Source organism: Protopterus annectens, chromosome 1.part0, assembly GCF_019279795.1.
Source record: "Protopterus annectens isolate FY-2018-M chromosome 1.part0, PAN1.0, whole genome shotgun sequence".
Taxonomy (NCBI): domain Eukaryota; kingdom Metazoa; phylum Chordata; order Ceratodontiformes; family Protopteridae; genus Protopterus; species Protopterus annectens.
Window position 1 is genome coordinate 508,878,636 of NC_056725.1, and position 23,854 is coordinate 508,902,489.

Below are 23,854 nucleotides of genomic sequence, written 5' to 3' on the forward strand. Positions count from 1 at the left end.
CTGAGCTTCTTTTCTGCCTGTCTGAATGTCATTTGAGCATCTGTCTGATCACCTTTCTGCTGAGCTGGTTTCCAAGCTGTGTTTCAGGTTAGTGCCCCATTGGAGCTTCTTGTTAACCATGTTTTATTTAGTGCTGTTGGGTTCATGCCATCCAGAAAAGAAAAATGTCAGCATGGGAGGCACATTCCCCATAAAGACCATTATGACCAGAATATTTTCTGTTTGGGTGCTTCCCACAACCATACCCAGTATTGCATCTGCCAGGCTTTTATTCCCAAGTTCCTTCTTGGTCATCTCTCATTGTTTACCTTGAAAACCAACATCTTAAGCTGCTGCCTCAAGGTACTATGGTGAAATCTTCCCATCCTAAGGGTCATCAGTCTGATAGGAAAGGTCAAAAAAGTATGTCTGATATGGCTTTTGTCCAGCCCTCCCCCATGTGTCGCTCTTAAGGCTGGTGAAAGCCAGAGGGTCATCTGGTAGTTGCCTCTGATTCCTGTGCTGCAAATGTGTAGGTCAGCATCGATCCATCTTCTCACATTTCCTTGGAGGCTTTACAAATATCTACTCCTGATGCTGAGTAGGAACCTTGGCTTATTGTAGCAAAGGGACAGAGGGGAATTTTGCAGATCTTGCGTTAGAGAGTCAGACCCCTGGTGACTGTAGTAGGGATCTCCTCCCTGAATGTTTTTCATGGGGACATTTCACAGAAAAAGAAACAGAAAATCAAGCATATGTCACCTGTAGTTAAGGATCCCTAAAGTGAATAGCAGGATTTTACTTTGGACCATTTAATGCTTTAATGGCTTTAAAGCCTCCTCACGTGGTGTCTACGCCTGCCCCTCCCTTGTCTTCCACTCATGTTGAAAGACCCAAGGAACTAGACTCCTCAGATGAGGTTTTGGTTTCTGGGAAAGAGTCCCTGGCATGTTGTTCTCAAATTCCTTCTCCTTTGGGCTATGGTTCAGAGGAAGATAATTCTAATCCAGATACCCCTTTTGGAGGAATTCTCCTTGGGGGATACTGTTGCCCGAATGATGGAGTTTAAGTGGGATTGCTGTCAAGTCTCTGACGCTCATAAAAGGTGGTATGAGCTCCTCCAGATGGAGTGTCCTACGCCATCAGTCTCCCCACCCCCCACCCCCCCTGCTCTGGCTGCCCTTCTGGATACCTTTTTAGCAAGCTTCTTTGGCCCCTAATTCTGAGCCCTTTGCACTTGAGAAACCTGAGACATTTTACAAGATGCATAATAAATGTAAATTTCTTTAAATGCCGTTTTGCTGACCCTTCTGTAGTGTCTTTCTCTTCTGACAAGCCCTCCAAGCTTGTAGCTCTCTACCAAGTTGTTCCTTTCAGATAAAGATAGTAGGGCCATGGAAAGGCCAGGCAAAAAAGTTTACACTGCTGCCACTTAATTCTTTTGGGCCATCAACTACCAGACTTGTAATACCAGGTGTATTTTGACCCTCCTTTCTCAGGTTTCCAAAATAGTTTCTGGCCTTCCTGACTCTTGAGGGGAAGGCTTCTGCCCTTTCCTTGTTGGGCTCTACCTCTCAAGTTGCTTGCCGTTCTGTCAAATGCAGCCATGATGCAGCTGATTCCTCCTGCAGGACTGCTGCCTTTGGTTCTGTTATGAAGTGCTACTCTTGGCTTTGTCTTCAGGCTTTATCTGATGACATTAAGGCCAAAACTGTTGGATTCTCCTTTAGGTAATAAAAATCTTTTTGGTGCTGTTGCTGAACATTTCAAGTCTCTCCACAATAAGGGTAGAGCGTTGCAGGAGTTGAAACGTTTTTGTTTCTCCCATTCCTAAGTTTCAGAGGAATTATACCCCCAAATCTGCTTTTATTCATAGCAGTCTAGCCCTCCCCCAAGGGAAAAAAAGGGATCCAGATTTGTGACCCCTAAGTCTACTCTAACCTCTACCTTCCAGAAACCTGCTTTTCCGAGTAAGCCAGGTTCTGTTTGACAGTTTTCCAATTTTCCTTCTACCAGGTTCCATTATCCTTCCATCGTCAATCACCAATCCCACATACCATCTGCATTCAATATGCAGATGACTCTACTATTATCTGTACACCACCTCTCAAACTGAACTTAAATCTCTTACCCAAAAAGCTTTCAACACTGTAGAACAATGGTTCTCAAACCGATGCCTCCTCCTTAACCCCAAAAAAACTAAATTGCTACTCTTTACACCAACCCGAAACTCCACCCCTATTCATCTCACACTCGCATCTAACGATGGTACTGTTATTTCCCCTGACACAACCACTAAACTCCTAGGAATAACAATAGACAACAACCTCAACTTTGATAGTCATATAAAAACAGCACAATAAAATCAGTGAACAAAAAACTGGGATCCCTTTATAGAATCGAGCCCTTTCTTACACCAGTGGCTAGGACCACTATAGCCAGAACCCACTTAATCTCAACTCTACTCTATGCTTCCCCTGTATATACTAACCTTTCAAAAAATAACCTCAACAATCTGGCAACATCCTATAATAATATTGCTAGATTTGCAACAGGCTCTCCCTTCAGAACTCATCACTGTCTCAACCTAAAACAACTAGACTGGCTAGAATTTCTTAACCATATTCAATTTTTCCAGCTTGCCATTGTCTATAAGACCCTGCATCAACCCAACAACACTCCAATACTCTCTACCATCATTACACCTTACAAAAACGTCAAGAACTTACGCTCCTCAAACTGCTGATCAACACTTCTAGACCCAATAACGCATCAGGTGACTCCCTGTACTCTAGCTCTGTAGGAAAACTATGGAATTTACTACCTACTGAACTTACAACTCGAATTTCTCTTTCACTCTTTAAGAAGAAACTAAAGCTATTTCTTAACACACTGGCTATGCACCTGTACTAACCATGACTAACTTCCTTCCTTTTAAACTAATAATTACTTTGAAACTCCTAATACTACCCTAGAGCAACAAAATACCATAACATTGCTAATAAAATTTATGTATATACTGCATCTTGACCATCTCTTGTACATCACCCATTGATGCATACTGCTAATGTTATCCTCACTGGCTATTGCATTTAAATATAAAAAAAAAAGGTATGCTTTTTTACAATTGTATCTTCTAATTTGATCTGTTATGACTTTTTGTATTTTTTTTAATTGGATCTGTTATGACTTTTATATCTCTTTTTATGTCTTTCTTGGAGCTTTTCTCCCCAGGCTTCTACTGAAAATGGACATGTATCCAGCTAGACTAGCCCGGTTAACAAATGTAAAATAAAAATAAAAAAAATAAATAAAATCTTTTCCGGTCTCATCCAAATTGGTTAAAGATCACAGCAGACACTTGGGTTCTGTCCATTATCTGACAGGGATATTTCATGGTTTGGAAATCCCTTCCTCCCTTTATGGGCATCCCTCAACCTCCTCTGGAACAACTTCCTCTTTTCCTGGAGGTGCTCCATTCTCTTTTGGTCCAGGGCACCATTCATGCTGTGCCTCCTGCCCAGGTAGGGAAGGTGTTTTATTCCTATACCTTTTTGGTTCCCAGAAAGGAGTGCACTTGGAGACCAAATCTGGATATTTCCCAGCTCAACATTTTTCTGAAGGTTCCTTCCTTTGGAATGTCTCTTCAAACTCTATTTACCCTTCTACCCAGGCCTTTCTGGTCTCTCTAGATCTCAAAGGTGCCTACCTTCATATCCTCTTCCATCCCCTTTCAGGATTTATTTTACTTTTCTGTTTTTCCTTGCATATTCTGTTCTCCACTTTGCACTTTAGCCACTCTATTGCCCCAAGAATTCATCATATGTCTCGTTTGGAGTTTAGATATTTCCTTATTTGTACATTCTGGTCATTCAAACTTATTCCTTTCACGATGTGCTTCAGGATCTCCAGTTTACTGTTTCCCTTTTAGAGTCTGGGGTTCACTGTAAACTTCCAGAAATCAGTGCGGACTTCTTCTCAAGATCATATTTTCCTCGCGTGCATGCTTCAGACCATTCCCCATGCTGGTATATCTGCCTGCCCCATGGTCCTGTCTCTTTCTGCCTTTTTCTGGTCTCTTCTTCCTCTGGCTTCAGTCACTGCCAAGGAATTTCTCTGTGTCCTCTCGTTCATGTCCTCCACCATTCTCCCTCTGGACAGGCTGCACATGAGAAAGCTTCAGTGGTACTTGAAGTCAGTGTTGCTCCAGCATTGCCACCCCCGGATTACCTGGTGCCCTTTCTTTTCCATTTTTAGCTCAAGCTTCAGTGGTGGATTTATCAACTTTCACTCAATACTGGGCTTCCTTTTCAAGCCCTTTCCAAATCAAGAGCTCTTTACAGATGACTCAGACTGGGGATGGAGGATGTTCTGCAACTCTCTCAAGGTTCAGGGTTTCTGGCTGCTTCATCAGAGGTCTGACCACATCATTATAAATGAGGAGAAGAGGGCTCTACATCTAGCTCTTTAGATTTTTCATTCCCTCTTTCATCCTGGGCCCTCTCAGTTATTTCAGATAATACCACAGTGATGTGGTATGCGAACAAGCAAGGGGGTACAGGGTCCTGTCTTATTTGCAGACTAGTCCTTCAGGTCTGGGATCTAGCTGACCAGTATCAAGTGACTCATCAGGCAGTTTACATTCCCTGTAGCACAGTGTAGTGGCAGACTCTGAGCAGGTTCAGCACACAAGCTCATGAATGGATACTTCACAGAGATGTGTTCCTGGTCATTGTTGATTGGTGGGGTATTCTTCAGGTAGATCGTTTTGCTTCTCCTGGGAGCAGACCACTCTCTCTATATTCTGTTCCAGAGTCCCGAGTTGTCTGGCTTGGAAAGTGAACTCCCTGCCTTTTCCTTGGAAGGGAATGTTTCTGTAGATCTTCCTTCCCCTTACTCTGTAATCACAAGTCTTGCACAAGATCATGCAGGGCTCTCCCAATCTTGCTAGATGGTTCCCTTTTGGCCCTGACAACATTAGTGTTCCCCCTTCCTTCCGACTTGTTCAAGGGCAGTCGTGGATATTCTCACGCAAGACAAGGGGTCTCGTCCATCCTCACTTGTCCACTCTTCAACTGTCACTGTGGGTGATGGTTTTGATCCATTTTAGGCATCTATTTTCTGAGGATGTGCTTCTTTGTGTACTCAGAGACGCCAGGAAAACAACTGCCAGGAACTTGTATATGTCCAAATAGAAAAGATTGTCTGTCTAATGCCTCTCTCGCCATCAAGATTCCCTATATGTGGAAGTGCCTCTGCTTCTTTAATTGTTTTTTTTTTTTTTTTTTTTTAATACACTTATTGAATTATTACTTGCAAGATAGGTAAATTTGCATTTATACATAAGTAATCTGTCTGTATTACATTAACATTGAGAAACATACTTCACATATATTGCTGTTTATCATATAACCTAAGCAACATTATATAAATTATTAATTTCCTGGCTCCCTTTTTTAAACAAGAAACATCTTGATTAAACCATCACTTATGACATGAGCAATCGCATTTTATGTAAATGGACCACACTGAGACTCCTCCATTCTGGGTTAGCATATTCTTTATTTAAAGCTTACCTGTCAGCAATTTCTGCTTGTCTGCCCTTGACTTTTCCTCTGGCCTCTAGATTTAATGCAATTTCTTAAAGATGTCCATCTCAGGTCTCCCAGGAAGCCTGTTTTACCTTCCTGCGACCTCAGTTTTGTACATGAAAAAATTGACTCAGTTTCCTTTTGTGTGTGCTTCTTCAGCTTATTTAGAACACTGCACTTTTAGTACTGTTCTTCTTTTGGCTCTCACTTCAGCCAAAAGAGTGTCTGAACTTTAGGCTCTTGTGGCTGTTCCTCCTTTTTTAGTTTTCCACAGAGAAAAGTCTCTTTGTACTAACCGTCCTTTTATGCCTATGGTGGTCAATGAGTTGTCCCTTAATTGATGTATTCATCTGCCTTCCTTGTTTTCCTTCTTTGCAGCTGCCAGAGAGAAGGTTCACACCTTGGATTTGCAAAGGCAGCTTGGATATCATATGGACAAAACTAAAATTATTCTCAAATCTGAGCTGCTTTTTGTTTCCGGTCATCCCAGATAGTTTGATTTGGCTGTTTATAAGCAAACCATCTCTTCCAGGATTTCTAAGGCTATTTATTTTTGTTTTCATGGTAAATGTTTTTCCTCATCAGTAAAGGCTCATTCTACCAGGGCTGTTGCCTACTCTGGTGCTTTTTTCAAAGGGCTGGATGACCATGCTATCCTTGAGCCTGCTACTTTGGTCTTCTGTTCAAACAGTAGACTCCCTTTTATTCGGCCTGTCTTTAACCTGCCATCACATTTTGCTATAATCCTAGCAAAAGACCAGAGAAGAACAGCACTTCTGCCTCCTCTAGGCTAAATAATGACAGACATTTGAGTTTTAGACTTCATGTTCTTTAGAAAAATACATACGAACACAAATCCTGTTGTTCTTGCTGATTTATAACCTATAAATGATGTTTTGTATGTTTTTTCTGATTAACCAGCCATTCGTTTATCCAGCCTAAGGTCCGGTCTCAGAGACTGGATAAGAGGGAGTCTACTGTACTGTTATTGCCAGGGCTATCCTGCATGGGTTTCTGAAGGGTTCTTCTGTCATCCTCTTGAGCTTTTGTACTCCCCTTAGGTTATGAATACTGCAACAATGATATGGAAGGGCATAATACAGTTGTGTAAAGTCTTATCATACAGTAGATATCCTTCTCGACTATTGCAGTATTCACTCTCTCCCTCTACTCTAGTATGCTCTTTCTTGCCCCCCCCCCCCTTCCGGGCTGAGGGGCCCCTTCTCCTTTCTCTTCTTCTGGATGCACATGTTTTTTGTCTCTATGGGCATTCTGTTCCTCCTGGGGCTTTTTCAGTTCTGAGAGTGTGCGTTTGTACGTCAGCTTTATGCCCTGCGCCCTCAGTGGGAAGTGTACGTATGACCCTTGTAAGTACTAAAGGCCTTGATATACTGGCTGGATGTTAGACTGTCCTTGGCAGGAGATCCTTTAGGTTATGAGTACTGCAGCAGTGAAGAAAAGGACATCTGCTGTGGTAAGATTTTACACAACTGTATTTTCTCCATTTAAGAATGGCTAAGGACAGTTATGACAAACTTCCTTAAAGAATGAACTTGCACAAAGCAAGGGTTGTTATATACATCCCACGTTTCAATTTGTTCAACTCATTTCCTGGATTATAGAATTTAAATACCTTTTAAGGCACCTGTTTTCTGTTGGCAGGTATTAAAAGGCTAAAACCTGCTAAAAGAAGAGTCTATATTACGTCACTGAAATCGTATTTCGGGGAATACCTATTCACTGACACCTAATCAGAGAAAATCGCTTCAGTGATTTGCTGAATTTACTAAGGGGAAAAGACGTGGCTGGCCAGCAACAGAACTTTGCCATTTTCTCCACTGTAGAGTGATGTCAGAGTTGGTATATATAGTTTGGGGGGGGGTGGGTTTGATTGACGTATGTGTTGCTCCGTTGTTCTTCAGGCAAGTATTTTCTTGCCCTTAGTAAATTCAGCGAATCGCTGAAGCGATTTCCGCTGATTAGGTGTGTGTGAATAGGTGTTGGCTGCAATATGGCGGCGACGTAATATAAACCCGCCAGAATATCCTTTTTGGCTAAGTGGAAAATGTTTTCTAGTTTGTGCTAAAGTAAAAACCAGGATCCTTCGCAGTCTGAGACATCTATAGTTCTAAAAGTTTTGTGTGAGTTGTTATCTTCTGGCCTTCATTAATCTGTCAACATTCACCATATTGCTATCTCTGCTTGTCTGTTCATGGATCCCCCTTATCTGCCCTGCTTCACGTCGCAGTTTTTGAAAGGGGGTTTTTATCTGTCTGCCCCTTAGGAGATGGGTAGATTCTTGGGATCTGAATTTTATAGTAGAGAAGCGTGCTTATTCATTTTTCTTTTGAACATGCTAATGAGGCTTATTTGAAGTTTTTATCTTGGAAAACAGTAAGAGTGAATTGCAAGTTGTTTTAGTGATTCAGTCTAATCTATTCTTTCACAAGGATAGGATAACTTTGACAAATCATTTGTACTTAAAGCATTTCCGAGTTTACCTTGAGCCAGGTAATGCATCTACCTGTTTTCTATCCAGAACCAAACAAAAAAAAAGAATTTACACACTTTTGGATGTCTTTAAGTATCTCAAATGCTACACTGATTGGACAAAAACCTTCAGGAATTGTGATCAACTGTTTATTTCCTTTGACAGTAAGAAAAGTGGACAATGAGTGTCAAAACAGACAATTTCTAAATGGTTGTCCAGTGCTGTTGCTTTTTATGTTACCATAACAAGGTACTTTCAGGCAGAATCAAGGTCCACTCCACCAGTGCTTTGGTTACTTGGGCCACTTTTTAGAAAGGAGTGGACTCAGAATATTTTGGAGGCAGCGACTTGGCCATCTGTGCATACTTTTGCCAAGCAGTACAAACTAGACTTTTCTGGGACCAGAGCAGGTTTTGCTATGACTGTTCAGGGCTCCTGGACTCTGTTTCTTCTTCCTTCCTTCCTTCCTTCCTTCCTTTCTTTTTAAGCTGTGGTATTTGACCCTTACAGCTTTGGCTGCTCTGTGATCTAATGATGCCCATAGTACAGTTGTGTAAGTAAACTTACCATAAGAGTAAAATGTTCAAATTGATCACTGTTGCAGTGGAAACTCACCCTCTTGCCTTGTGGATATTTTTCCCTTTCTGTTGCTTCTAGCTCATACTTAGCTGGCAGGGCTATTATCGGCCATATTCTGAGGCAAGAAAGCTCTAAAGGTTTGGTGCCCTAAAACCACTGACTTTTTTTATTTAGCTGTCTTCAAGCTCTTGAGCAGTTAAGGTCCATGGTCAATTGAGCAATTGTCTTATCTTTAGCAGAAGGTATATGGAAAAAGCTAGAGGGCCATAATGTGTGGACTCTTGTGTAAAGGGGGTAGAGTTCAAGCACCTCTAGGCATCAGTAGAGTTCTAAAGGGTAGCAGTTTGTGAGAAGCTGATGCACTTTAATGAAATGACTCTTATTTTCAGAGAACTGATAGATACTGTGTGAAAACATTCTTCCAATGAAAGCATTGTGGGTCAGTACCAGTAAGGAAATTCAGATGATTATCTTCGTGTTTCACTGTTGCAGTCATCACATTTGGGTTATCTGCTTGCAGTAGCCCTCAGTCGGCCTGATTAACAAAGTTGGGTCCTACGTCGGTTGCTGTCTCTTCTTCCGTGACATCAGGACGTCAGGGGTATAAAACATGCAGCCGACATCATTACATCAGTTTTTCTTGCCGTGCGGTGCCCGAAGCAGAAGCAGTTCGCAAGTGCTGGTTGGCAGACTACTGAAATTTTTGTTTTCGAATTTCAGAACAGAAGTCTTCAACTAAAAGGTAAGTATCCCATTGGGGAAACTTTTTCTTGCTCTAAACCGATGTCAGTAAAAGCAAATAATTGCATTTCTTGTGGAAAGCAAATACCTCATAAAAATTTTAATTCGTACTGTAGTCCTTGCCTAGGCCCTGTCCACGACATACCTTGCTGTCAGTTTTGTGCCTTATTTAAACCATGAACTATTCGTTGTCTGTATATTTGTGCTTCTAAATATTTTGGTGCTTGGTTCAATTATCCTGATATGTCTTCCGACATTCTGAAAAAACGCAAAGATAAAGACAGACCGCCTAGGTCCAAAGCTGCCGATGACACTTCTCCTAAGCCAGTCATCAGTTTGTCGGTACTCCGTGAAGTGCTTTTGCAGGCCCTGATGCCCGCTTTTTCAGATTCGCAGGCCTCTACTGAGACCCATTCAGAGTCTGGTATGCTGAGATGCTTCAACTGTGAAACCTGCAGATGTCTACCTTGGATGAGTCCAGAGCCATAGTGCAGGCACTGGCTTCTAAGGGTGTATTCAGGCCCTTCTGACTTGCATATTAAACTGGCACCATCTTCTTCAAGGCCTAAAACTCGAACCATTCCTAGAAAACTGACACCAAGACCGCATGGTCAGGTCTCTATGCCTAAAAAAAACAAATAAGAATGGCTGAAGATCTTATTACTTTAATCAGGGGAAGCCAACCTTCCCCCTCTGAGACCTCGGACTGAGAGTTTGCTTATGATACTTCTGACCAGGATTCTGAAATTTGTTTCCTCTGACCAGGATTTACCCTCATCTACCTATGAGGAGTGTGATGCTAAGGACTCCATTCCCTCTGCTTCTCTTCCAGAGGATTTCTCTCTTGGTGAAACCTTGCATACTCTCAGGGAGCATTTTCATTGGGAAAGTCAGGATTTCTCTGATTCTAAAAAGAGGCTTGGGGATTTCTTACTTCTGCCCCAGGACAGGCCTTTAGCAATACCTCCTGTACTGGACAATTGTTGATGATGCCTTTTCAGAATCTGGCATGGCTCCTGACTCTTTACCTCGTGCTTCCAGAAAACCTGATAGATAAGATATTACAGGGTTCCTGACTCTCTCAAGTTCCTTTTCAAAAATCCTACTGCGGATCCTGAAACCATTTCACAGGGACCCAAGGGCATTGCAGCTATTACTGCCAAAAAACCTACTCCCTTTGATAGAGACTCCAGAGCGCTGGATAGATGGGGTAAGAAGGTATACACTTCTGCAACTTTGGCCATTAGGGCCTTGAATTGCCAGTTTCATATGTTAAAGTATCAGCAGCATATTATTGGATTGCTTAAACAGAAAATTATTCCGATTCCTGATTGTGCTGAAAATAAGGATTTACAGGATTTAATGCATTCTGCTGAACAAGTTGGTAAACATGCGTTGCAGTGTGGTTTTGATTCACTAGAGGCATCTTGCAGGGCTGATGTAACTGGGTCTGTACTTAGAAGGCATACTTAAGGGATCAATCCTTGCCAGATCATGTTAAAGCGAAATTACTGGATGCTCCCTTAAATCAGGACCACCTGTTTGGCAACAAGGCAGAAGAAGTTCTTAAAAAGATGGAGGAAAAAGCTAAATCTATGCAAACTGTTGATTTTTTTACAAGTACAACCTCCAAGAGTTAGTAGGCATTGACCTTCTAAGAATTGGTCCTTTCCTGCCTCTTCCAGACCTTCCCAGTCCGAACCCAAATCCAGCCGAGCACCCATTCTTCAGTCTCAGGGGACGCACAGGACTAAGCAGTGGGGGGCCTCCACTTCCAAATCTGGGAGTAATAAAACTCAGCCCTGTGGTAAACTGTCTCAATGACTTCTTTTTAAAAACTTCCAAGCACTTCTCAACTGACTGCCCCTTTGGGGGGAAAGATTGCACTTCATGCAAAGAACTGGGGACTCATTACCCAGGGCAAATGGGTTTTAAATATAGTGTCCCAAGGATACAAATTTCACTTCCACATGTTACCAACTCCAAGCGGTTGGCCGGATATACCTCCAAATCAGTGGGCAGAGGCCCAAAAGCAAGTACTCTCTCTCAAGCATAGGGGAGGGGGGTATTCACTTGGTACCAGAAAGAGGAAAAGGGACAAGGTTTCTACTCGAGACTTTTCCTGGTACCCAGAAAAGACTATTCATGGCGTCCTACCCTGGACCTGTCTACTCTAAACACCTTTGTGGTGATTCAAAAATTCAAGATGCTGACTCTTCACTAGTTGCTTCCTATGCTAGGCAAAGATGCCTGGTTGGCAACACTAGCTTTATAGGAAGCATACCTGCACATCCCAATCAGGGAATCTTGCAGAAAATACCTACGCTTCAAAGCAGGCTACACACACTATCCGTTCTTTGAATTGCCGTTTGGCCCAGGGTATTCACAAAGTGCCTAGCTCCAGTCATTGCATTTAACAGGCAAAAAAATATTCAAATATACCCATACCTGGACGATTGTCTAATTCAGGCAGAAAACCAGGGCATACTTTTGAATCTGTCTTTTGTACAAAGGGTGCTAACTTGTCTGGGGTGCACCATAAACGAAAAGAAATCACACCTGGTACCCTGTCAAATTATATTCCTGTTAGTAAGCTTGAAAACTTCCCAGATGGCTTTCCTCACCCCAGAGAAGCATTCACTTGACAGCCTACTTCAAACAAGTGGCCACAAAAACCCTGCTTATCTGCAAGGCAAATACTACAAGCCTTGGGGTTCATGGCCTCCTGCATTCTTCTAATTCATAAGCAAGACTGCATATGAGGAAACTACAATGGTATCTAAAAGCCTATGGTGTCAACATTCTCAGGATCTAAAAGCAATGATTCCTATCATACTTTGCCTACGGCTAGAGTTCCTTTGGTGGGCAGAGGTCTGCCACCAAAACAAGGGACTACCATTCACACTACCCCCCCTGCCACCCAAACCCTAACAGATGCATCAGACTATGCATGGGGGGGCACCCCTGGCAGAGAAGTGCATTCAGGACAAATGGAACCCAAGTCAAATGCACCTGCACATCAATCAAAAAGAAATGTTAGCTATACAGAATGATCTGACAGCCTTCAAGGACCGCATTCTTCCAGGACAATTAATGGTAAAGACTGACAAAACCACCAATCTGAAGTAGGCAGACTTCATTTGTTTGCAACCTGTGGCTATCGGATCCGACCTCGGATCCGAGCCAGCATTTCAAAAGCTTAGGCTCCGAGCTCCTAGCTCCTCCCTCTACCCATAACCCCTTGCCAATCCCTGACTGACCTCAGATTTCGTTTGCCGCTTTCAAGTTGCGACGGATTTCTTGAGCTCCTAGTGCAGATAAGTTTTCTGACAGAAAAATTTTGAAAAACTTTAACTTTTTTAATTTAATTAGTTAGAAGTGTTTGTGTAGGCTTTCCTCTCTCTATCTTTTTAATTTTTTTCTCGGGTTTTGCGTAGTTTGTGTGTGTTTTTAGGCCTGTTAGGGCTTAACATGTCTGAAGCCCATAAGGCAGTATTCTCTAAATGTACAGTGTGGCCATAAGCTGTCCCCAGCGGATGGCCACACTCGTCAGAATGCTTGGGGGTTGAACACCTGTCATCTGGTTGTACCATTTGTGCAGGGTTCAACCCCCGAGCTTTGAGGGAGCGGAGGTCGAAGCTGGTTCTGGCGGGACTTCTCCCTCCAGATACCGCTTCGGCTTCTGCCCCTTCTACACAGCAAACAGTTGCTGTGGGCTCTCCTCCACCGGCTGGGACTCGACCTCCCTCAAAAATGCCGGAGGAGAGAGAGTCTTCTAGGGAGCGAGAAAAGGAGGAGAGGCACAGGGAAAGGCACCACAAACGGAGAGCTGAAACTTCTAGTTCGGCTCCTCCATCCAAGCGGGCCTCTCCTGTGCCTTCTAGCTTCCTTCCTCCTCGGCTCCACTCCCCCTCGGTTCTCTCCTGGGCCCGAGGAGGAGGAGGCTAGCCCTTCAACGAGGTCCCCAAGGCGGCTCTCTAGATCCGCTTCGGTGGCCTCTACCAGATCCACATTCTCCATGAGTGAAGCAGACATGGACCGGATGATGAGGAAATTCATCCAGGCCCAAATGCAAATGGGAGTGCTCCTAGCCCCCCCCCATCCGGGAGGGGCCCGACCTTTTTTCGCCCCTTTGGCTCCTTCTCCGACCCACACCATGGGTTCGGAGCTGTCGGCGCCGGGCAGAGTTGGATCCAGGGGTGGGTCGGATCCGATAGGTCGGCGCACCTCGGATCCGTCCCATCCCTTGAGTGCTTCGGGTACTTCGGACCCGACCTCTCGGAGCCGAGGACCGAGCCTCGGATCCGAGGGAGCTGGTGTGTCTTCGACTCCGTCTAGGTCGGAGCACACCGGTCTCTCGGATCCGACGGTCTCAGCTTCGGCTCCGATCCGTGCGTCGGATCCAAGTGGGGGTCGGCTCTCAGGGTTTAGAGAAGCTGGCTCCCCCTCGGCCTTCGTAGTGGAAAGGGCACTGTTGAGGACTTCCGGACCCCTGGTCCCTGCCACGGCTCCATCCCGCGCTCCCTTGCAGTTGGGCCAGGCCCCCACCAGCCGGTCCCAGGGACAGCCCGCCTCGATGTCCCAAGTAGTTCCCTTGGAACATCCAGCTGCGGAAGAGTACTCCTCGGACAGCCCCCCCGAAGAAGTACCTCGGAAGCGTAAGTGCAAAAGGAGGCACATGGACTCCCCCGAGTCCGTTACCGAAGACACAGACTTGGATGAAGGGGAAGGCTCCCCAAGATCACCCCCTGAGGACGTCTCATTTGGAGACATTATGGAAATGTTGAGGATCGGGGGGGGGGGTGGTCTGCCCCCAAGGCCTCCTCAGACGAGTCTGTGTTCTTGGAGGCATTCGAGGCGGGCCCATCTACCTCTTGGGTGTCCCCTCCTGCCGATCCTCTGGTGGACCTTATATCCATCAGAGCGTGGAAGGATCCGGACACCGTTGAGCCTGTACCCAAGCGTCCTGACCGTATCCTTTCCCCTCCGGCGGACTGCACTCACTGGAGCAAAGGCCCCCCAGTAGATGCCATGATGATGGCTGCAGCCACTAAGAGGGAATTGACCCAGGAGAGTCCCTCTATGCATCCTCCGGGCAAGGAGTCCCGCTCGATGGATCGCATTGGGAAGCGAGTTTTCAGTTCAGCAACCTTCTCTTTGAGAGCGCTGAACTACATGGCACACGTCATCAGGATGCAGCGGGATCCGATTAAAGAATACGCTGCATCTCCTCCAGAGTCCGTGTCGGGTGAGGATAAGCAGTTATACTCCACCCGAATGGCCACTCTTAGAGCAGTTTCTAATACATCTATGCGGCTACTTTCTCACGCTACCGAGGGAGCCGCTAGAGCCAGCGGAGCAGGCCTAGTCATGAGGCGGCAGGCCTGGCTCCGCCACTGTGATTTCGCAGAGCCCTTCAAGGCGACTTTCGCGAATGCCCCCTTCGATGGTTCTGCCTTGTTTGGCAAAACTGTTCGCGAAACATTAGTCCAGAGCGAGAAGGACGGGAAGACGCTGTCTGTAGTCTGAGTCCGCTTCTCAGCTCCCCAGAGGTCCTTTTCGAAGAACCAAAAGGGACAGAAGAAGATGTGGTTCCGGAAGTCGCAGCAGTCCCAACCTGCTCCGGATAACCAGTCCTTCCGTGGCAGAGGAGGACTTGGAGGTCACCGTCCTAGAGGCAGGGGGGCTCCTAGCAACTTTGGGTCCAGAGAACCTTTCTCTGATAGACCCACGCAGCAGCCCTGAACGGTTGCCCGACTGTCTGTCTCTGGAGGCAGTCGGGGGGCGTTTTTCGAGGCACCTAACTTCTTGGGAGTCCATCACAACAGACCGTTGGGTGCTTCGCGTGATATCCAGAGGTTATACAATTCCCCTTGTCAAAGTTTCCAGATCTCGCAGCCTCCCAGATGTTCCGCCCGACCAAAGGGAGGCAGCAGCTATCGAAATCGAACAGCTGCTAGAAAAAAGAGCTATCCAGTGCGTCCCCCCAGATCAAACCGGGTCAGGGTTTTACTCCAGGTTCTTTTTAGTGCCAAAGAAAACGGGGGACTTAAGACCGATCTTAGATCTTTCCCTGCTGAATCTGTCAGTAACCAAGCAAAAGTTCCGGATGGTCACCCTTCAATCTATACTCCCCCTCTTGAGGGAGAACTGGATGTGCTCCATCGACCTCAAGGACGCGTACTACCACATTCGCATGGACAGACGGTCCAGGAGGTTTCTTCGCTTCCGGCTGGGAGCCAGTCATTATCAGTTCAGGGTCCTTCCCTTTGGTCTCACCTCAGCCCCCAGGGTGTTCACCAAGGTTCTAGCTGTTGTAGCGGCCCACCTGAGGCTCCAGGGATTACAGGTCTTTCCGTACCTGGACGACTGGCTCCTAACGGCATCATCAAGGCATCTCCTGTGCTCAGCCAGGGACTACTTCCATGTGATAGCCCCAAGGCTGGGCATCACTGTCAACTGGGAGAAATCTTTACTGCACCCCACACAAGTTATAGATTTCATAGGAGGAAGACTAAACACCAGGTCAATGCGAGCCTTCCTCACCCCAGACAGAATTTCCAACCTGAAGTGTCATGTCGCAGCGGTCCTGCAACCATTTCCGACAGCAGCTTCGGTCCTGAGGGCCCTAGGTTCGATGGCGGCAGCTATCCCGCTTCTTATTCATGCACGCCTACGCATGAGGGTTCTTCAATGGACCCTTCAAGTTCAGTGGTTCCCTCTCTGTTCCTCTCTCAACACTCCGATAGCGGTCAGCAAAGCATGCAAGGATTCCCTTCTTTGGTGGCTTCAATCTCCGGAGCCTCTGACAGGGAGACCTTTTTGTGCAGCATTTCCCCGAGCCACAGTGACCACGGACGCTTCTTGCCTCGGGTGGGGGGGGCATTCTGCGGGAAAGATTGTCCAAGGCACGTGGAACTCCACAGAGACTTCGTTGCATATAAACGTCCTGGAAATGAGGGCGGTGCTTCTAGCGTTGCAAGCACTTCACCACGTTCTTCCTTCAGGGACTATTGCGATCCAGACGGACAACATGTCGGTAGTCTGGTACATCAACAAACAAGGAGGAACCAGGTCCTATCCCCTTTGTCGAGAGGCCATGAGAGTCTGGGAATGGGCAATTTCCACCAAACGCTTTCTTGTAGCAACGCACATTCCGGGAAAATCCAACATCCTTGCGGACAAACTCAGTCGCACCATTCTTTCCCCTCACGAGTGGTCTCTCAATCCTCAGGTAGTGAAGAAGATTTTTGCCGTTTGGGGCAACCCTGTTGCGATCTTTTTGCCTCTCACTCAAACGCCAAATGCGACAATTTCTTCGCTCTGCTTCCCCCACCAGGGGAATTCCCGAGAGACGCGCTGGTGCATGCTTGGCCTCCCGGTCTCCTTTATGCCTACCCTCCACTACCTTTAATGCAGAGGCTTCTGCAGAAAGCCAACAGTTTGGGGAGCAGAATGATTCTCATTGCCCCGTTCTGGCCTCGTCAACCCTGGTTCCCCTTTGTATGGTCTCACAAAGTGAATCCACCCTGGGTTCTGGATCCGATTCCGGATCTCATCTCCCATCCTCTGGGAATTTCGGTCCCCAATCTACGCACCCTGAAATTGACAGCTTGGCTGCTCCAGTTCCATCCTTGATTAGGACTCCCGGTATCTCGTCACCGGTCAAGGCCATTCTAGTGGCAGCTCATAAACCTTCCACTAGGCAGGTTTATCGGAGTAAATGGAAGAGATTCTCTATTTGGGCGGTCCAGAAAAGTTTGGATCCTTTTTCAGCACCTATGTCTGCAGTGCTGGATTTTTTAACAGACCTCTTTCATCAAGGGGCAAGTTCTTCCACGATTAAAGTACAATTGGCAGCCATCTCTCATTATCACATTGGCCATGAGACAGCTCCCCTTATGACGGCGAAATTGTGCAAAACCTTTCTTAAAGGGATTTTTTTGTTGAGGCCTCCAGTCAAAGACATTGTACCACCTTAGGACCTATCTTTAGTTCTGCAAGCCCTTACTGCTCCTCCCTTCGAGCCTGCAGCGTCTACAGACCTGAAGTACCTTTCCTGGAAGACTGCCTTCTTAGTAGCTATCACTTCAGCCAGAAGAGTGTCTGAACTTCAGGCTTTATGCGTCAAGCCGCCTTACCTTTCCTTCTTTCCAGATAGGGTGTGCCTCAGGACCAATCCATCTTTTCTTCCAAAGGTCGCTTCAGAATCTAATATCAACCAATCAATCAACTTACCTGTGTTTTTTCCCAGGTATTCAAACAAAGGAGAATACAAACTGCATTCCTTGGATGTTCATAGACAATTACGATTTTATATTCACAGAACAGCTGGTCACAGGCAATCAGATCAGCTGTTCGTCTCCTTTGCTAAATTTGCTTTGGGTAAAGCAGTTTCTAAAGTCACACTATCGAGGTGGATTGCTAATTGTATTCTGCAGGCTTATGACACTTCAGGTAGACCTGCTCCTCAGAGGGTTACGGCTCATTCTACTAGAGCAGTCTCCACGTCAGCCGCCTTTAAGTCCCGTGTGTCATTGGATGATATCTGCGCGGCAGCCACTTGGGCCTCACCTCATACCTTTATTTCTCATTATAAGGTGGATGTTGTTTCCAGAGGAAGAGCATCCTTTGGCTCAGCGGTGCTCCGAAACATCCTTCCATGACGGCCGCCCAAGATTCAGGTAGCTGGGGACTCTGTCCCACAGGTTGCAGACAAATGAAGTCTGCCTACTTCAGATTTAGAAGTGATGTACTCACCATAACGTTCCATCTTAGTAGGTGACTTCATTTGGATGCAACCGTCCCCCCCTCCATCCCCCAGACCTTTATACAGCGAGTATTTTTTTTGCTTTGTTCAGTTACTGTTGTCAGTATTATATAGGCAAACTCAATCTGAGGTCAGTCAGGGATTGGCAAGGGGTTATGGGTAGAGGGAGGAGCTAGGAGCTTGGAGCCTAAGCTTTTGAAATGCCGGCTCGGATCCGAGGTCGGATCCGATACCCACAGGTTGCATCCAAATGAAGTCACCTACTCAGATGGAACGTTATGGTGAGTACATAACTTCTAATTATGTGCTACATAAACAAGCAGGGGGGGGTACACATTCTTACACCCTCTGCAGACTAGCCATGGCATTGTGGAACACTGCCTTGAGCTACGAAGTGCATCTACAAGCTCAATTCCTGCCAGGAGAACTAAATATACTGGCAGACGGACTAAACAGAGACCTCATGGACCCACACGAGTGGAAACTGGAACCAAGGATTTTCAACATGTTGACAAGCAAATGGGGGAGCCCAGATATAGACCTGTTAGCTCCCCCCCAGAACTATCAATTGGAAAAATGTTGCACAAGGACTCCCCACAGACAAGCTTGGAAAGTGGATGCTCTGTCCTTCAGCTGGAAAAAAAACTATCAGTTTATACCTTTCCTATTCTGCTCTCCAAAGTACTACTAACGATCAAACAAGACAAACCAAGGACGATTTTGATTGCACCCGACTGGCCTCGCCAACTCTGGTACCCCCTCCTGCACAGTGTGCCACTGTTGGCCCCATGGCACCTGCCTCAGGCGCCTACCCTGCTGTCTCAGCAGAACCCAGATTCTGCACCCTCCGCTTTGGCTAATTACCTAATCTCTCCTTTACCATCCCTCAGTAAACCAGTGGTGGATATCATTTTAGAGGCAAGGAGGCCTAGTAATAGAAAATCGTATGTTGAAAAATGAAAAAGATTCTGTGCCTGGAACCAATCTCAAGGGAGGTGTTTAGCAGTGACCAATTTACCTCAGATTTTACAATACGTAACTGAGATGCTTCACAAGGGCCTGTCTTTTTCCACAGTAAAAATTCACGCCTCAACCATTTCAGCTCATTATAACAAAGAACCTCCCCTCCTTTTCTCATCCACTGCTCAAGCAGTTCCTCAGAGGGGCCAATAATTTAAAGACCACCCAGGAGAGTTCCAACTCCAGCCTGGGACCTTAACTTTGTATTGGAGAAACTCGCCCTTCCTCCTTTTGAACCAGCTGCTATTGCAGATTTAAAATTCCTTTCTTGGAAAACAGCTTTCCTTTCAGCAATCACTTCAGCAAGAAAGGTATCTGAATTACAGACCCTTATCAATGGAGCCTTTCCTCATCTTTCATGCAGACAAGGTGTCTCTCAGGACCAATCCCTCTTTCATGCCAAAGGTCGTATCCAGTGTTGCCCTTAATCAGTCCATTCATTTGCCAACCTTCTTTCCTAATCCACAGAACAAAGGGGAAGGGATACTGCACTCCTTAGATGTACACAGACTACTTGGCCAGGACTAAACCTCAAAGGAAATCTGAACAACTGCTGGTGGCATTTGCTGTAGAGACGAAGGGGAAGGCTGTTTCAAAGCAAACCTTCTCCAAATGGATTGGCCATTGCATTCATTTCTGCCACAAGCAATATGGAAAATCTATCCCACAGGGGATCAGTCCTCACTCAACCAGGGCTGCATCTTCCTCTACAGCCTTTCTCAGAGGCATACCTACCAGGGACATCCTAGAAGGTGCTACCTGGAGTTCTTTACATACTTTCACCAAGCATTATCATTTGCCAATCTTCTCTAAATCCAGAACTGACTTTGCCACTGCAGTCCTGCAGAGCCTTATAGCTGGTCCTAATGCTATCTTAATTCCTCCTCCCATCCTTAGCTTTGGGAATCTACTCAAATGTGATGACTGCAACAGTGAAACATGAACATAGTACAGTTTTGTACACTTGCCATAAATGTAGATGTTGGTGTATTCACTGTTGTAGTCCTGGTTACCCTCCCTCCAGCCCCCTGACTTCTTTTGGCTATACCTCTTCTCTCCTTTACAATGCTTAAAAGCTTTTTGGTTTATTTGCTTTTTTGTTGGAAGTATAACCTTGTATATTTATAGATTTAATTGCTTCCCATTAGGGGGCAGCTGACATCTGGGGCAAGAAAAACTGACGTAATGATGTCTGCTGCATGTTTTATACCCTTGACGTCTCACGGAAGAAGAGACAGCAACCGACGTAAGACCCAAGACTTTGTTAATCAGGCCGACTGAGGGCTACTGCAAGCAGATAACCCAAATGTGATGATTGCAACAGTGAGTACACTCAAACATCTACATTTATGGTAAGTGTACACAACTGTACTTTGTCTGTAGGGTATGTGAGTAATTAATCTGAGAGAAAAGTTGGCTTTGTGCTTTGAGATAGGTGAAGAAATTAGAGTATGTGGACCAGATAGCTTTAATGTACCACTAAATGTGTTTATTTGCAAATGAGTCTACTTTTTGGTGCAGTACTACATCGCATAACTCTATTCATCTCTATTTTCCAGAGTCTTAATGGAGTTTGGGTGAATAATGTGCGCATTGAATCTCAGAAGCCATACCAGATTGTTGAAGGAGACCTAGTACAACTAGGAGTACCACTGGAAAATGAAAGTAGCCCAGAATACGAGTATCGTTTAATCAGGGAGGGCTTTGAGACCATTTCTCCATGTCTTGCTAAAAGGCTAGATCAGGAAGTAACTAAGCAAAGACCCATGAAGACCAAACGCAAAATCAATACTGAAGATTCAGAAACATCTGGAACAGAATGTTCTTCTGGTACTCGGAAATTGCATCGGTCGTGTGGAAGTAATGTAGAAGGAGAGAGTTTAGTGCCCAGATCTGTCCTGGAAAAACAGCCGACTCAGTCTGTGGATCCTGTAGTCTCCACCCCAGGAACAAGCAAAGTGACTGAGTCAACCACAGTGCTTTGTAATAGTCAAGATTTTGCCGGTTCGTTGACCCAAGTTGTGGGAGAATGCAGCATCAACTCTTCTGTAAACAGTTCAGAACTTGCTCGGCTGAAGGAGAATATAAAGGGCATTCAGAGGCTTAAAACAAAGGTCCAGGCTTTGGAACACCAGTCAGCAGTTCTGCAGGCAAAGCCCCATTCTGAGTCAGTTTCTCAGAGAGAGCTTAAACAGCTCGAACAGGAATTGCAGGAACTGCGAAAACAACTGCTTTTTGAGCAGCAGCTGCAGAGACAGACTGTAGAGAAATTGGAGAAAACCTTTCATGAGGAGGAACAGCGCTTGGAGGTGACAATTTCTTTGTTAATGCACAACTGTTCTTAAACAAAATGCTGTATCATTTTTCTGCCTACTGTTATAGTAATTTAATCATCTGGGGCTGGATTTTTGATGCTTTTGCGAAACTCCAAGTATGTACTCCCAAATTATTGTGGAAAAATAGATTACATGTGCTGCAAAGTATGTTTTAAGTTAAAATGTAGGAGATGTAAGTGGTTTGCCATACCTTTTGCTGTTTAACAGTATTCATTTCAGTTTTTAAGACTAAGAAGATTGTATGTAGTGCAGTCCACACTCCAGTTCTGAGTTGCACAGGTCTTGTACTTTGATTTGCTTTCCACCAGAAAATAGCACAAGTTTGAACACAGTACCTTGCATTCAGGACTGAAGGGAAACATATAATGTTATGTTGTCCCTTCTTGCCTTCGTTCTTGCTGGTTGGGTTCAGAGCCGATCCTCTGCTCCGACTCTGCCGATTTATTGTAGCTCGAGAACTTTTACTGGCTTAAGCCAACCTCTTATCCCATCATGCCTAGCAGCAGCTACCCAGATCCCATTTGCCGCTTGCAGCGTTGAGATTGCTACTACTGCCTCAGGCTAAGTACTTTGTGCTTTTTTCTATTTATCGCTAGCTTTTTTTTCTAAATTTTAGTGGTTATATTGACTCGTTAGAGTGGGTACTATTCCCTGTTAGTCTAACAACCCCTTTCTCTGCTTCTTGTGGTGCCTTTGGCCATTGTTTTTTTCTCCTCAGGCCTTGCTTTCCCCTTAGAGCCCATTTAAGTTAGAGAGTTCTTCCCTTTCCTCATCCTTTTATGGGATTGCCTTTTAAGTTAGAGGCTCTCCCATCGGGGGAGTTGCCGTTTAAGTTAGAGGCTTTCCCCCTTGCTGTCTTCTTCCCTTTAAAAAAAAATAAGGTGGTTCTTCTTTTTTTTTTTTTTTTTTTTTTTTTGTTGAGCTACCTGTTGCATCCTAGTTGCAGTTACTTGTTTGGTGCTGTTAGTTGATGGAATTTCTGTTTTTTCTGGTACTGTGAAAATTTCTTTGACTAGTGTTTACTATGTCTAAAGAGTCGAAACCCTCTGGGTTTAAAAAATGGAACTTGTGTTGCCAAAAAATGTCCCTTACTCTACGGGCACATGAGTTGCGTTTATTGTTTAGGGGCTGTTCACCTGCAGGACTCTTGCTTGATCGGTCACGCTTTTCAGTTCCAGAGTCCTGCAGGAGAGAAAAAATAAGCTTATTTTATGTGGCCTCCTGAAGAACCCTCAAGATTCTTTGTTTCAGGGTCCTCAGCCGGCCAAAGTGTCAGAGAAGCACTCAAAGCCATTGGTTCAGAGTTCAGAACAAACAAAAATCACTGAGAAGCCTTCGGCTCTATTGGCTCCGACAAAGCTAAGTCGCCGGCGACTCCATCTGTGTCCTCGTAGCCAGTCCGGACCCATAAGACATCAAGGTCTCCTCCTTTGGAGCAGTTACGCTCCGCACCACAATCTCCTTTGCTGCAACCTGGAGCGGGCAGTCACCGGTCCTTTTCACACTCCTCTTGGTCTTCCAAACTTTCGGATCACGGTGTGGAGAGAGTGGTCAACAGGCTCCTCAAGTCACAGGCACTTGCTAAATTACTTTTGAGCCCAGTCCATAAGGAATTGTCTCCTTAGGCCCTCACAGCTTCTCCATCGATTCCTCCTCCAACTCTCGAGCTCAGAGCTGGAGTGCATGGAGGTCGTCGTGGTGGAACTGTCTGCTCCAGTTTCTTCTCCCTTATTGGTTCTGACAACTGCTTCGATCTCCTCGATGTCTCAGTTTGAGGGATCTTGGCGCCGAAGCTCTCTCACCGACTCCGAGGGGGAGAAGGGTCATCGGACCCTTGTCTGACCCTGCTATCACTCCCGAAGCTTCGGCGCAGGTGAGCTTGGCTCCTACATCGGCCTCTGATCAGTCGCTCCCAGTTCGAAGGAGACCAACTGGCTCTTTGGAGCCGGCAGCTCCTTCGACTCGAGACCGTGGCGCCTTCGAGGTGATGAGCGGGCTGTCTCCTGAGACTGCTCCACTCTCTGCTCCATTGGCTCCTTCTCCCTCATTGCCTGTGCCAGCCTTTGTCCCTCCTCCTGCCACCAAGCGTAGGGAACCTGTAACCCAAGACACCCCACTGGGTTGACCCCACCTCTTCCGAAACCTCCCCCGAACATTCGGAGGTCCCTCAGAAGAAGTGTAAGAAGAAGCATCTAGACTCCCCTGAATCCATCATTTCGGATACAGACTTGGATGAATCTGAAGGGCCCCCACAGTCTCCCTCTGAGGATGTCTCTTTCAGCTGTCTTTGAGATCCTTTGAGGGGTAGCTGGAAGTTCCCTAGCCTGTTATGACGAGTCTGTCTACG

At 45.6% G+C, this 23,854-nt stretch overlaps 1 protein-coding gene across 4 annotated transcripts in view; it reads left to right on the top strand.

The window, feature by feature from the left end:
- The window catches only part of RNF8 (ring finger protein 8), a 656,229-nt gene that overhangs the window by 147,380 nt on the left and 484,995 nt on the right, over positions 1-23,854 (top strand). For all 4 annotated transcript variants that reach the window (XM_044060967.1, XM_044060956.1, XM_044060976.1 and 1 more), the window contains exon 3: positions 20,731-21,480. In XM_044060967.1, the coding sequence (XP_043916902.1) occupies positions 20,731-21,480 (750 nt within the window). The remainder of the gene's footprint in view (positions 1-20,730; positions 21,481-23,854) is intronic.